Raw genomic sequence first — 15603 nt, forward strand, 5'->3', positions numbered from 1 at the left:
TCAGTATCTGGTCAATTCTTTTCATGTGGTCCTGCACCCACTTGACTTCAGGATCTACACACACCTGACGGTTGTCCATCAAGATAAAGCTGCAGATTAGAGAGAAGATGTACATCAGTGTAGAACTGCAATAAAATCAGAAAATCTCACACACACACACTCCAAACCTCCACCATTATATACAGTCCCTGACAAAAGTCTTGTCGCTTGTCTATTTTGTAGAAACACCTGCTATTAACCTGACTTTTAATTTATCAATTGGTGTTAGAAATAGCTCATAAAAAGCTAAAACCCTCCCAAATGATGTTTAATGCACTGAAATAAATTATTTTCACTGAAAAAAGATTTTTCATTTAATCAAGACAGAAAGGTCAAATTGAAAGTGAAAAAATTTACTACAAATACAAAAATATGTCAGTAAATTAAGTAGTGGTGCTGTGAGATCCAAATTTAATATCTTGTATGACTTCCATGAGCTTGAAGTACTGCATCCATGCGGTTTGGCAAGGATTCATACAATTTATTGATGAAGTCATCAGGAATAGCAAAGAAAGCAGTCTTGCATGCCTCCCAGAGTTCATCAATATTCTTTGGTTTCGTCCTCCATGCTTTCTCTTTCATCCTACCCCACATATGCTCAATGATGTTCATGTCTGGTGACTGGGCTGGCCAACCCTGGAGCATCTTGATCTTCTTGGTATTTTAGACTATTGATGTTGCCTTCCACCCTGCAGATCTCTCGCACACCCCCATACTGGATGTAACCCCAGACCATGATTTTTCCGCCACCAAACTTCACTGTTTTCTGGGTGAATCTCGGATCCATGCGGGCTCCAGTAGGTCTCCTGCGATATTTGTGACGACTGTGGTGTAATTCAACAGAAGATTCATCTAAAAAATCCACCTTCTGCCACTTTTCCAGCGTCCATCCTTTTATCAGGCTCTGGGCCTTGGCAAATGCCACACGGTTTTTCAATTGTCTTTTGTTTAGTGCTGGCTTCTGGGCACGGATTCTTCGACCATGGAGGCCATTTCGAGACAGAATCCGACAAACTGTTCTGGTTGACACAGGGACTTCAGGTGACCAGGTCTCGTGGAGCTCTGCTGCAGTGGAAAATGGGCTGGCCTTGGATTTTCGAGCCAACAAACGGTCCTCTCGAGCAGTTGTCTTGCGGGGTCTGCCTGACCTGGGCTTGTCAAAAACGTCTCCAGTATTTTCAAATCTTTTTTTTTTAACCTCTGTACTTGATGCTGAGACACATTGAAGGTGTCTGCCACATCAGCAGTGGAGCTGGTCTTCAGCCTCTTGATAAACAAAACTTTAGTCTCAGGGTGACTCTTAGGCATGTTTGCAGAGGTCTAGTTGCAGTTGATGTGAAGGTCTAGTGTACTGAGGTTCTTTTTATACACAGCTGAGACTTAATTGATCCATTATTAGTCACAGGTGAAGCTCATATGAAAAGGCGACAACACTTATGTCTTTGCAAAAACTGACTCAATGGGATTACCAAGCTGTGAATATTAGAATACTTTTTGACAGTTTCGTTTTGCACTGAAACATTATTACAAAAGCTGTTGGGATTAAAATGAGCCATTTCTTGTAAATAAATATTGATTAGAAATATATTTCAGCAGCACTTCAGGTCAATTTGTACACAAGCGACAAGAATTTTGGACTGTACAGTTATATTATATTACACACAATTATACAATAATAATGCACATGAAAATGATCACTTTTTATTATTATTCATTATAACGAATAAAAAGAACAATGAGGAGGTGAAAACTTACATGACTGCAGGTTTTGTACACTGACGGTCTGTTACTTTATACCCTGTAATGACTCTGATAGGGATTGGAGTTCTCTGGTATCTGAAGCAGCATGTTGCTGGTCTATTTGAGTCTGTAAGAAAACATTTCCACATTCAGTTCTGTGATTAAATATTCAATAATTAGATATTAAACACTTTTATATTCAGTATAAAATGCAGGTCTGATGTATCTGTCAAACTGTTTCTGAATCCTGGATCCTGATTGGTTGCCAGGTGTTGATTAATTCTGTAAAAGAGCAGCTCTGACAGTAGTGCATGTTTATACTGTATTAATGCTCTCGTTCTGATACGTTTCTATAGCAACAGTTCAGTCACAGTGACATGTACAGCAGACGCTCCACATACACGCATTAGAAATGTGTAATTGTAGATATGGTGACGTTTTTTCTAAAGAGATTCTAAATAATGATTTAAGGAGTCTCGATTGTCAACACTCTTTTGTTTTCTGTTCGTTTAAATATTTAAATAACAAAAGGAAAATTTTGATCTTACTGTTAGCCGTTGTAAAAGACTGAAGGCAGGTGAGAACCAGCAGAACCAGCAGGAGACCACGAGAGATCATGACTGATGATGATGGTGATGATGATGTTGATGATGGCCACGATGTGAACAGAATGATATGAATGCAGAGATCTCCTTTAGTTTATATAGCTGTTTCAGGAGGGTCTGTGTGTGTGTGTGTGTGTGTGTGTGTGTGTGTGTGTGTGTGTGTGTGTGTGGGAGACAAAAATGTTCCACTTTGATTACGATACCAAATAAATCACAGGAAGCTCGTCTGCACATGTCTGATATACAGTATATATATATATATCCCCATCCAGCTAGTGTCACATTACCCATAGAGGAATGTAGCACTAGCTGGATGGGGACTCAGAGGTTCATATAATGTTAAAAGATTTAGTTTATAATGATTTGGTTACAGTTCAGTGGGGATTTAAAACCGATCCACATTGTGAGATCTTCCTCAAGTTCTCAGCACATTTTGATTGGTTCAGTCACAGAGACTACAATCTATTTTAACACCACAGTGTCACATGTTCAGAGGAGGGACATGGGGTATATCATGGGGTATATCAGTAGGAGAATGCTGAGGATGGAGCCACCAGGAAGGAGGAAAAGAGGAAAACCAAGGCGGAGGTTTATGGATGTGGTGAGGTGGTTTGCTCATTTACTTAAGTAGAAGTAAAGAAGTTTGTGCTCTGACATGTACTTCAGTAAAATGTAGCCGTTACTACACCTGTGTTAGTGTCACGCTCGTAACTGAACTTCACATTATATCCATGTATTAATACTAAAACTGAGTGTATCCAGGCTGAACAACCACCATATAGAATACAAGCAGAGAAAAGACTAAGATGGCATAAAATATATATACTGTATATATATATATTGGGTCACCTGGTCATAAGTGCAGTGTCTGGTGTCACACTAGATTATTGGAGTTACGATTGATCAGCGGGGTTAAGGTGTGGGTTTTCTATCTTTATTTTAAAATTTATATTGGCGATTGCATGAATGATGCACGTTCACGTGGTCACAGGTAGAATAAGTGCTTTCATGCAAGCTCTCACATGTACGCGCGAAGGTAGAGATGATGTCATTTCCGGGCGCCCTCTCTCTTTTGCCGTTGTGATAGCGATGAGAGGTATGATTTATCAGATCTTCGGGAAAAAGTTGTAGAATAATAATAAATACTGATGGGTTAAGGAATTCTTGTGTTAAACATGATTATTGGTTCATTTTTTCTCTTGATTTACGGTTAGTAATTCAATTAATGAATGTAATAATGTGTATAGTTAATTTTATAATTATTTCAGGTAATGGCCGACATTACACGTGCGGCATCCTTTAGTTAAATTGAGGTAAAATAATAATTTCATTACTATAAATTTGAGTGATTAAAGATGCATTTTATTTTTAATGATCCATGAGAAGTTCCATGTATCTAATGTATTTTTTTTTGTTTAAGGAATATACATTGAGAGAATATGTAATGATTGACAGGCACGGCTAGACCAGAGATTCGCCATTTATTATCTGATGGTGTCTGTTTCAATACAGTGGTGAGAGAACACAGAAGCTGGAAGTAAATCATACAACAATTGTACCAACGTGTGAAGTCTTTTCAGTTAAAAACACACATAACGCACAGCGAACCCACTACATATATATATATATATATACACACACACACACACACACACACACACACACCGTATTTTTCGGACTATAAGCCATTACTTTTTTCCCACGCTTTGAACTCCGGATTTTTCCGGGTTTTTCCCGGTTTCACAAACGTCAAGCCAAAAAACTGAACCCCATAACATTAGACCAATGAAATTGCCGAACGGGTTCAGGTGAACCAATGTAACTCTTTATATTAAATCAGATGCGCTCCCACTGAATCGGGCCGCACCACATCATAAATATGGATGATGTTCCTCTGACGTTTGACCTGCCGCTCACTCGGACTGTCTACAGGAAAAGCGAATCATTCGTCACGCTGAAAACAACCGGGCATGAAAACACACTTCACCTGTGTTCTGAGCTGCACGGCATCGGGAGAAAAGCTTCACCGATGGTGATTTTTAAACGCACGACGATGCCAAAAGATAAACTCTCGAGAAAAATTGTTGTGAAAGGAAGGAGGAAGACAGTGAACAATGACTTTCTTGGTAGACTACTGTTTAGATACAAGCCGTGTAACAGACACTGTCTTTCAGTAAAGCCTTAGTCAAATTCAGTGGGTGCGGCTTATATTTGGGTGCGCTTTATAGTCCAGAAATTACGGTGTGTGTGTGTATTATTTATTTGCCATCGCCAGGCCATATCCCAGATTGTAGGGTTTTTCCAGCTGTTCTTGAAAACAACTCAAAGTTATTATGATGTTTTACGATTGATAAATTGAAGGTGAGTTTCCTGTGCATTTAAAGTATAAACAGGAACGTTATCATTTATACATCATCTGTACAGCAGTTCTACAACATATAGAAACTATCTGACTAAACCTTAGATTTTAAATGACAGCTACCGACTACAAGTCAAGTCAAGACAAGTTTATTTGTATTGCGCTTTTCACAACAGACATTGTCTCAAAGCAGCTTTACAGAAATCAACAGTGAAGGTGAATGGTGTGTGTTTATCCATGATGAGCAGCCGTGGCGACTGTGACCAGGAAAAACTCCCTTAGATTTAATGAGGAAGAAACCTTGAGAGGAACCAGACTCAAAAGGGGAACCCATCCTCATTTGGGTGACATCAAGAGTTTGATCATAAATCTTTCAACAATACAGAACTCTGTACCGTGTTTTATCAAATCTGACGGTGAATTCTTGAAAACCAGCACTTTTTTTACACTGATCATTTCGAACATCTCCCTATATCTGGCCATGGGTGTTGAGGAATGTCTTTATTTCTTTTCACATCGGCGACTCCATCTGAATTCACATGAACCATTCTTAATGTTGCCGTGCTCATTGTTAGCTCCGCTAGCCTACGTCTACATCTGATAGGCAGGAAATAATACACCAGTGATATGGTGAAAAAGCCGGGAGATGAAGGGCTGGAAACGGAGCTCATTAAGAAGAAATGACACTGAAAGGAACGAGGCTGTTTTGAAAATGTAAGAAGTCGAAAGTACAGATATTTGTGTAAAAATGTCATGAGTGAAAGTAAAAGTTTGTCTGAAAAAACAAATAGTGGAGTGAAATACTGATACCAGAAAAATCTACTTAAGTACAGTAACTAAATATTTGTACTTCATCACTTCCCACTTCTGGTTTGGTTGAAAGATGTAGATGTAGAGGAAAAGGGGATAAGGAGACGGATGATTCACTGTGGCTTCCCATAATGGGAGAAAGTGAAAGAAGAAGAAGTGCAGGAATTTGTTTATTGTAGGAAGCACCACTTGTGGGCGACACCCTGCTCCGGAGCAGAAACACATGTAGGTGATGTCAATTCAGTCTGTTAGTAAATATGACTCATGCAGATCATTAATGTGGCGATTATTTCAGATCCCAAATAATTTACAGACATTTTTCCAGCTATGTCTTAATGTGACTGGGGCTGTTTTATAAACTCTACATTATAATTCCACACACTTCTTTAATATGTATTATTCTATTCACTCTCAAATGAAGCCTTGAATGAATCCCCCCTAAACACCACACACTGAAAAAACAAACCTTTTGGTGTAGTAAAATATATTAGATTAACCCAAATAATTTCTACATAGTAACATTAACATTTATTGAATACTAGTTTTTCCTAAGTAGAATTGTAAATAAATACACAATTAATTCATGTACAAAATGAACTGTGGGAACTAGTAATTTTTATTAGATATTTTATCGTATTATTTAACTTTTTTTTCTAGTCACTGCACATAGTCCTGAAAATACCAAGTAAATTTTAATCAAAAACTTTAGTGCATTCAAGTGTGTGCATTGCGCATGCGCCATTGGACCCGCCATCGTTTTGGATCAGAAGAATATTCTCTGTAATTTGCGTCATTTTATAGGTCTGTGAGCATTTGTATAGTTTTTGTTAGGTTATTGTGTTGTATAATACTTTACTTCAGTAAAATAACGTTAATGTTAGGGGTCAACGTTACACTTTTAACGGTAACGAGGCTGAGAACTTTCCATAGCCATTTACCAAACATCGAGGCTCATACAGAAGTTTGATTTAAACCAAACACGTTTCTGTGGGTCGATGGTGATTTCATGACAAAACAGAAAAATATTTGATGTGAAATTTGCATTCCGTTTTTCTTAACGTTACACGTTATGCAATTAACTTACTAATCAGGCAGATTCCTATAGAAATACTTGATGCTGTGATCCAATTCGTTACATATAAATACGTAATATAAATATATTCACTGAAAAACGTAACTATATTATTTTCTATCGTGGTAATGATATTTAAAGTACATGAATTTGATATTAGACATGAATAGATAACACGACACATTAGCCATGTTCAGTGCTGTGTTTATAATGTGCTGCAAAGGGCGAGTCGTGAAGTTAGCGCGGATATCATGCCGCGCGAGTCGTGAAGTTAGCGCGGATATCATGCCGCGCGAGTCGTGAAGTTAGCGCGGATATCATGCCGCGCGAGTCCTGAAGTTAGCGCGGATATCATGCCGCGCGAGTCGTGAAGTTAGCGCGGATATCATGCCGCGCGAGTCGTGAAGTTAGCGCGGATATCATGCCGCGCGAGTCGTGAAGTTAGCGCGGATATCATGCCGCGCGAGTCCTGAAGTTAGCGCGGATATCATGCCGCGCGAGTCGTGAAGTTAGCGCGGATATCATGCCGCGCGAGTCCTGAAGTTAGCGCGGATATCATGCCGCGTGAGTCCTGAAGTTAGCGCGGATATCATGCCACGCGAGTCGTGAAGTTAAAATAGCCGTAGCGCATTTTAAATACAATTTTAAAAAGCTTGTTAAGTGCTATGGATACTAAGCAAGACAATGGATGATCATCGATTAACATAGCATGTCGTCGAGAATAAAAAGCAGTATGGAAAAGTGTTTCATTTGAATAATTCAGGGCTCTCAAGTATCACACATTTAGGTGACAGTCACGCATTTCGGTCTTTTGCCACGCTCTCCCTCAACACATTGTATTTCTCACGCAGAAAAACTTTTTAACTATTTATCATATATTTAATATGCCGCAGTGCCCAAAATGTATCAGTCCGCATCGCTGTCTCTATGGAACCGGGCAGGAATTAAGCGCGTCTCCCGAACACGACACAGCCCGAAACAGCTTGTCTCTGGACGGCACATTGTCCTTAATCATGACCCTAAAAATGGCTGGGCTTACACTTACAATAAACACCACATGTCATAATCTCTCTTGAGACATCAAAACGTGTAGAGCTTTTAAAGCATTATAGATTAAAACATCCACACACTGGTCAAGGCTGGTCAGTGACATGTTTGTACTCGGATTGTCCATGCTCATTTAGAGGTTGGGGGCCACTTCGTGCACATTTGTCTAGGCACCACACACAAACAGAACAGTTAAGGCAAACTGTTTCATTTTCATTTTTGTAGTTTGGCCAACTACTTTTGTGATACCCACCTTTTCATATGATGTTGAAACAATCCTTCAAAAGGCAAATGATGATTTTAAAAGTAATGGTACGCCCCTTCACAATTCATGCATCAACTCCAATGTGCTTGAGAAGCTTGCAGAACAAATATTTAGCTACACTGCCTATCCCACCGGGCTTCAAATCCTGGCCGTTGTAGAAGCTCTGTTAAACAAGCATCCGTTCCTGAAGGAGCCTGGCACTTCATTTTCAGGTATGTACGGGTGGCAGCATCGTCTGAAGTATAAGACGTTTCAAATTGAGAAAGCGTGAAATACCTTGTCCTGAAGTTAACATCAACTCCTAAAAATCCTGCCAAAAACTGCAAAAGACCAAGGAAAGCGGAGGTGAATGACCTCCCGCCGCATCCAAGTGGAGAAACCGAAGACAGCCTTGAAGTAGAGAGGCAGGAGCTCCTCAATGAGGTGAAGAAAAAGAACAACTATAATGTGATCAAAGAAAAAATGGCCAAAACATTCTCCTATCGAAGGCTTGAGGTTGTGAGTTGTTGTCCTGCTGTTGAGGATTTTAGAAAAGAGATGGCCTGCCTTACTTTGTGAAGCTGAGGTATGTAAATCTAACCCCTGAAACGTTACCCCTTAAATGTTGCGGCAGTAACAATAACTTGATTATTCATATCTTTTCAGGTGAAAGAGGAATTTAGAAGAATAACTACAACTTCTCTGGAGCAGAGCTTCATGTATAAACTTGACCTCTACACACCAAAACGAATTGCCCTCATGAAGCTTAAGGGAGGCATTGCAGGGACAAAGCTGAGGCCGCACTTGGACAGACTGAGTCAGGTATGTTTTTTTAAATTGTTCACTTTATTCAGGATAACACGTGTACTGTCTCACACACACTGTGCACACATGCAGCATCAATCCTCACTCTCATTAGTCCACTTATTCAATTTTATTAATATAGTACTTTGTATTAAGATGTGTTACATATTGTACGGTGTACACCCTGAGCTCTTTATAAGCAAGGAGTGTTTATGGGAGTTTCGTAGTGTCGCACCGCGCATTGTTTATTTCACATGGCTTTCAAGAAAACTACAATGACAAATTTATATTCAACCCCCCAAAGTGGCTAGAAGGAGTAGCTGTCTCACCCGCCACTACTGAAATCTACCGCCATTTGTTGACGGGTGTTGATGTCAAGCCCTGCGGACAGTGTTCTGGATGTTCTGACTGACACATCCTTCGAGTAGTGACAGTCCCCTTCCGAAGATCACTGGGTATTCAAATTATAAAAGTAAGCTCTCCTGATAAATGGCTTTCATCCACGGGATTTGTCGAAGATAAATAAAACAGATAATTCACTTAGTGCCTCCTCCCTGTAGTGTGACGTAATCAGAAGTTTGTTTTCCATGCGTATTAGTAACGAGAATCGTTATGTCTTTTTGATTAACATTTTGTATTATTGTTTTTAATAGAATTTTTAATAGATATTTACAGTCATTTAGGTAACAATTATAATAAAGAAACAAAAATGCATTTAAAATGCCATTTTTATGTAATTTGACAAACTTCCAGTTCCATTCGAATACAAATACAAATAATTTTGAGCTTGATACAGATACAAATACTGACTCCGCTGCACACCCCTACAATACATAAAATGTATGGCCATAACTGACTTTAGAGGTCAATTAGTTGGTCTTATCTGGTAGACTAACACATTGTGCTTTTTCATCAACTTTCAAAAATCTGGCCTGGATACATAGAACAAGGTGACTTCAAAAACCGTGGGATGAACCTAAAAGTGCTAAAGTAAAACTGAAGGGCTAATGTAAGAGCAGGAAATATTCATCTTTAGATAGAACAAAGTACCTGATGTCTCATTATGTGATTGACCTTGCAGTATAATTATTGCAGTATAAAAAATGACTTAAGTCTGCATGCTGAACAACACTGCTTAGTTTTTAATTTCACTGCTTAGTAGTAATTTTACCCCCAAAAGAGGTTTTATGCCAGTTACGTTTTTCCTTTATTGTGTAAACTTAGCTGTATTGTACCAGTAAAAATGTAGAGCTTACATTTTTAAACATTCATTTTGTCATTATTTGTAATAATCCAGTTAGATTTTTGTATGCACAAGGAGTCTGACAACAGCCGGTGCTACACACCTGATCTCATCATCATCATCAAATTATTATTAGTATTATTACATGAAAACTGAGACAAACTAAATTCAGAACTTAACTGGCTTAAAACGTTTTGGGGTAAAAATACTAGCATGTCTAAGACTTTTGCACAGTTCAGTATGTGTTAACATTATTCTCTTCACAGAACCAAAGCATTGAGGTGAGGCGTGATGCTATTATCCGGAGCCTCATACTGTACCTTGGCGAAAAAGAAGAGGAGCTTTTTGAAGAATGCCTGGTAAAGCTTTTTTGTAATATAACATTTTTAAATTGTGTTACCATAAAGTTAAGCCTGAACTGAAATAAGAGGCACATAAGTTCTTAATCTAATGCCATGTTCTACTAAACTATTTGAGGGTTTTTTTACCAGTACAAACCAAGTAATATTTCTTGTTAATTATATGCAGGAGGAAAGTCGCAGTGACACCATGCAACACATCCTTAAGATTCTGGTGGTCTATGGAGCTGGTGTAGAGGATTCAGTGAATGTATCTATTGTTCTCGAAGGCCGGGAGATCCTACCAGGATGTCACAACGTGGCTAAAGCTTGTGCACTACTTATGGGGTTGATTTATGCCCTCAACCTTGCATACCCCAAAGCCCTGTGCTATACTTTTGAGGTGTTTCAAAAACTTTTTCTAGAACTGGATGGGATTAAGTTGTCCTCTAAAGTTCAAACTTTAAAGTCCAAGCTGCTGATTTAAAGTGTGTTTGTGATGGCAAGTTCTGCACATTATTGGATGAAATTCCAACACCCCAACTCAGTGTTTCATCCTGCATGTTCTGGTGAACCCTTTTCATAAATAATTCTTTTGGGTTGTTCTGTTGTTTTGAAATTGTTTCCCGCACTTTGGTACATAATTTGTACTTTTGCCATTTGTACTAAATTGATCTTTAGTAGCGTTTTCAGTTTTATGCCTTATAACCACCTGGTCTTACTGTCACCAAGAGAGACCAGACTTTAGAAGCATCGATGTGTTTCTACTGTGTGTTTTGAATGTACTTTATTCAAGGCAAATAGTGGTGGGAATATGTTTTGTTAAAGTTATAATTTTTTTGCCCGTTTTCATTTACTTTTATCTAGAGCGTTTAACATCTTTAATAAACATATTTAACATCTGTTTTATGCAAAATGTTTTGATAGCGTTGGGAAAAAATAAACAATTGAATTGTATTAACCACTGATTTGTGTTGAAAGCATACACAAAGTGATTACATTTATTTGGTAATATCATTATTATTAATAATGTTTACTTAATTATTACTACAAAAGAAAATAAAAAACAGTAAATGCAATTTACCCTAAAAAAGTAAATAAGATTTATTAAATATTTCTAGTACAGCAATGCTACACACTTTCAAAATATCTAATAGAATTAACCAAAATCATTCAAATAAATCTAACTTCTAAAATAAAAATAATTAAGTAACATTTACTTGTTTTTTTTTACCAAACATTTCATGGATTATTAAGTAGATTTTAATTGATTTTGCTAGATAATTAATACTTGAAATTAGGCAGTAAATGTTACTTAAAAAACGTTCGTGCAAATTGTTACGAGGATTTTTTTTAATTTTTATTTTACAAGTTAATTTCTTTTAGTGTGACTTTATATGTGTGATTTATTTTATATATATTATATAGACGTCCACTTACACAACCTTCACTGTGTCTACATTAATACACAGAAATAAACAATACACAATAACATCTTATAATACAGTCATTATTTATTGATTTTAATTCTTTTACAGGTTTTTGTTAAATATAATCAAAGTCTTTTACTGTATTGGTGTCTGATTAGAAACTCACATTAATTATAGAATAAAGAAAAAGAAGGAATGGTAGCAGGAAGTACTATTGAGAAGATTTACTAGATGTAATATATATATATATATATATATATATATATATATATATATATATATATATATATATATATATATATATATATATATATATATTAATTATGATTGATATGATTTAACATATAATGTAAAAAAGATTCTTCCTGCTCATAAATCAGAAAAAGTAAATTCTGTATGAATATGCATTACTCATTTTATAAATGATTTAAACACTGAATTCAAATTCGTTCAGGATCTCGTCGATTTTTTTCATGCATCTCTGCACCCACTCGAGTTCAGGATCTACACACACCTGACGGCTGTTCTTCAGGGTAAAGCTGCAGATTAGAGAGAAGATGTACATCAGTGTAGAACTGCAATAAAATCAGAAAATCTCACACACACACACTCCAAACCTCCACCATTATATACAGTTATATTATATTACACACAATTATACAATAATAATGCACATGAAAATGATCACTTTTTATTATTATTCATTACAATCAATAAAAAGAACAATGAGGAGGTGAAAACTTACATGACTGCAGATTTTATACACTGACGGTTTGTTACTTTATACCCTGTAATGACTCTGATAGGGATTGGAGTTCTCTGGTATTTGAAGCAGCATGGTCCATTTGAGTCTGTAAGAAAACATTTCCACATTCAGTTCTGTGATTAAATGTTCAATAAATCCTGGATCCTGATTGGTAACAGTTCAGTCACAGTGACGTGTACAGCAGACGCTCCAAATACACGCATTAGAAACGTGTTATTGTTGATATGGTGACGTTTTCTCTGAAGAGATTCTAAATAATAATTTAATAATTTAGTCTCGAGTGTCAACACTCTTTTGTTTTTGTTCGTTTAAACATTTAAATGACAAAAGTGAAATCTGATCTTACTCTGGGCCGTTGTAAAAGACTGAAGGCAGGTGAGAACCAGCAGAACCAGCAGGAGACCACGAGAGATCATGACTGATGATGATGATGATGATGATGATGATGATGATAGTGTTGATGGTCACGATGTGAACAGAATGATATGAATGCAGATCCCCTTCATTTTATATAGCTGCTTTCAGGAGGGTATGTGTGTGTGTGTGTGTGTGTGTGTGTGTGTGTGTGTGTGTGTGTGTGTGTGTGTGTGTGTGTGTGTGTGTATGTAAGACAAAAATGTTCCACTTTGATTATGAGACCAAATAAATCACAGGAAGCTCGTCTGCAGGTCTCATCCAAAATAAGAAAGAACTGAAAGTTGATAATCTCACAAAAACATCTATATATAAATCACTGGGAATTTCCGGCTGATAGAAACAGGATGTTTAAAGGTCTAGATTGTTTTCGTAACCCGTTTCCTGTCCTCAGATTATGTTGAGCTGGACAGAACAATTTCCTGTAGTTCTTCGGGAGCATCAACTGGGTCGTTTCCTCTTTTGTGTGAATCCTGCATCCCGTGATACTGTTTCTCTCTAAACAAAGCACTGAAGGGGTAGGAGAGAACAATGTCTCGAGTCACTGTCTGCCTGTGATGTCTTCTTAAGTTGGAAGTCCTTATCAGGCTCTTACATGTACACATTTATATATATATATATATATATATATATATATATATATATATATATATATATATATATATATATATATATATATATATATATATATATATAAAACACTTTGTCTTCTGATATGTCATTATGTGAATGCTGAGCTAATGAATTCAGCTGATGACATCATCTTATTTGTGTTTGAGCAAAAAAGTCTAAATAATTATGCAAATATAAAATCCTGCCTGTGCGACCGAGTGACAACGTTCACCCCTTACGTCATGCTTTACACGCTGGTAAATCTTTCCTGTGTATTTGAACATGAGGTGATCTGGAAAAGACTCAGTTAGTTTACGGTTGTCGATATCAATCTGCCCATGAATCTGTTGTTTATGACTAATAGTGGTCCTGTGGACAGACACTCCCACGTGAGCTGTGGATCTCTGCAGCTCTTTCAAAGGTACCATTGGCCTTCTGGCTGCTTCTTGGATCATTGCTTTCCTCACCCGGCCTGTCCGTTTTTCAACTTTGTCTAACTGTGACTGGGGCTGTTTTATAAACTTTTACTCTACATTATGTTTACACACGTATTTATTAATTTAATATTCTATTGACGCTCAAATGAAGCTTGAATGAATCCCCCCTAAACACCACGTGACTTTATATGTGTGATTTATTTTTCATATATTATATAGACGTCCACTCCCCTGGTGGTCTAGTGGTTAAGATGCAGCGCTCATACCGCTGCGACCAGGGTTCGATCCCCGGTCAGGGAACCATCCCCAGCCACTCTCAGTGCCGGTCCCAAGCCCAGATAAATTGGGGAGGGTTGCGTTAGGAAGGGCATCCAGCGTAAAACGTGCGGAGGATCCACTGTGGCGCCCCCTAATGGGAGAAGCCGAAAGAAAGTTTTATATAGACGTCCACTTACACAACCTTCACTGTGTCTACATTAATACACAGAAATAAACAATACACAATACCATCTTATAATACAGTCATTATTTATTGATTTTAATTATTTTACAGGTTTTGTGTGTCTGTAGAGTCGAAGAATAAATCAGATAAATGATCCTGAGCTCAATTTATGATTTATTATATAATGTGAAAAAGATTCTTCCTGCTGAACTACAGAAAAAGTGAATTCTGTATGAATATGAATTACTCATTAGAGAGAGGAGATGGATGGAGCTCGTCAATTCTTCTCATTTGCATCTGCACCCACTCGAGTTCAGGATCTACACACACACGACGGTTGTCCTTCATCAGGGTGAAGCTGCAGATTAGAGAGAAGATGTACATCAGTGTAGAACTGCAATAAAATCAGAAAATCTCACACACACACACACTCCAAACCTCCACCATTATATACAGTTATATTATATTACACACAATTATACAATAATAATGCACATGAAAATGATCACTTTTTATTATTATTTATTACAATCAATAAAAAGAACAATGAGGAGGTGAAAACTTACATGACTGCAGATTTTGTACACTGACGGTCTGTTACTTTATACCCTGTAATGACTCTGATAAGGATTGGAGTTCTCTGGTATCTGAAGCAGCATGAGTCTGGTCTATTTGAGTCTGTAAGAAAACATTTCCACATTCAGTTCTGTGATTAAATATTCAATAATTCGATATTAAACACTTTTATATTTAGTATAAAATGCAGGTCTGATGTATCTGTTAAACTGTTGCTGAATCCTGGATCCTGATTGGTTGCCAGGTGTTGATTAATTCTGTAGAACAGCAGCTCTGACAGTAGTGCAGGTTTATACTGTATTAATGCTCTCGTTCTGATACGTTTCTATAGCAACAGTTCAGTCACAGTGACGTGTACAGCAGACGCTCCACATACACGCATTAGAAACGTTTTCTCATGTATAAAATGATGGAAGGAGTCTCCAGTGTCAACACTGTTTATTTTATTTTGCTGTGGTTTAGATAAAATAAAGAATCTTGGTAAAATAATCAACTTTAGACTGTAACAGTAACTTGTCTTCATCACGCTGCTCCATCACTCAGTATTTTACTGTAAACACTGAATATTTTTATAATCTGTTACTGCTGCTATTATTACTACAGCAAATACTATTAATAATAATAA

At 37.2% G+C, this 15603-nt stretch overlaps 1 protein-coding gene and 1 long non-coding RNA gene across 3 annotated transcripts in view; one reads left to right on the forward strand and one right to left on the reverse strand.

The window, feature by feature from the left end:
- Positions 1-13446, reverse strand: part of LOC310725935 — a 22252-nt gene extending 8806 nt beyond the window's left edge. The window contains exons 1-3 of one of the 2 annotated variants that reach the window (XR_014533571.1): positions 12844-13441; positions 1795-1906; positions 1-89 (exon numbers count right to left, since the gene is read on the reverse strand). The exon at positions 1-89 is cut by the window's left edge and continues 63 nt beyond it. This is a non-coding gene — a long non-coding RNA (uncharacterized lncRNA). Of the gene's footprint in view, positions 90-1794; positions 1907-12843 lie in introns of both variants that reach the window. The other variant, XR_014533570.1, reaches the window with a different exon arrangement.
- LOC310727070 (uncharacterized protein) lies at positions 8247-11262 on the forward strand. Its single transcript, XM_083543141.1, has 4 exons — positions 8247-8502; positions 8583-8738; positions 10230-10322; positions 10492-11262. Exons 2-4 carry the CDS (start codon positions 8634-8636, stop codon positions 10786-10788), a joined length of 495 nt encoding a protein of 164 aa, XP_083399267.1. The 5' UTR covers positions 8247-8502; positions 8583-8633; the 3' UTR covers positions 10789-11262.
- Positions 13447-15603: the final 2157 nt, after the last annotated feature.

The sequence above is a fragment of the Silurus aristotelis genome, assembly GCF_946808225.1.
Source record: "Silurus aristotelis genome assembly, chromosome: 5".
In the NCBI taxonomy this organism is placed as follows: Eukaryota; Metazoa; Chordata; class Actinopteri; order Siluriformes; family Siluridae; genus Silurus; species Silurus aristotelis.

Coding starts and splice junctions, on each gene's coding strand:
- LOC310727070 (XM_083543141.1), top strand. CDS start 8,634: ATGTATAAACTTGACCTCTACACACCAAAACGAATTGCCCTCATGAAG. Junction 8,739..10,229: donor ACTTGGACAGACTGAGTCAG/GTATGTTTTTTT, acceptor TTCTCTTCACAG/AACCAAAGCATTGAGGTGAG. Junction 10,323..10,491: donor AGCTTTTTGAAGAATGCCTG/GTAAAGCTTTTT, acceptor AATTATATGCAG/GAGGAAAGTCGCAGTGACAC.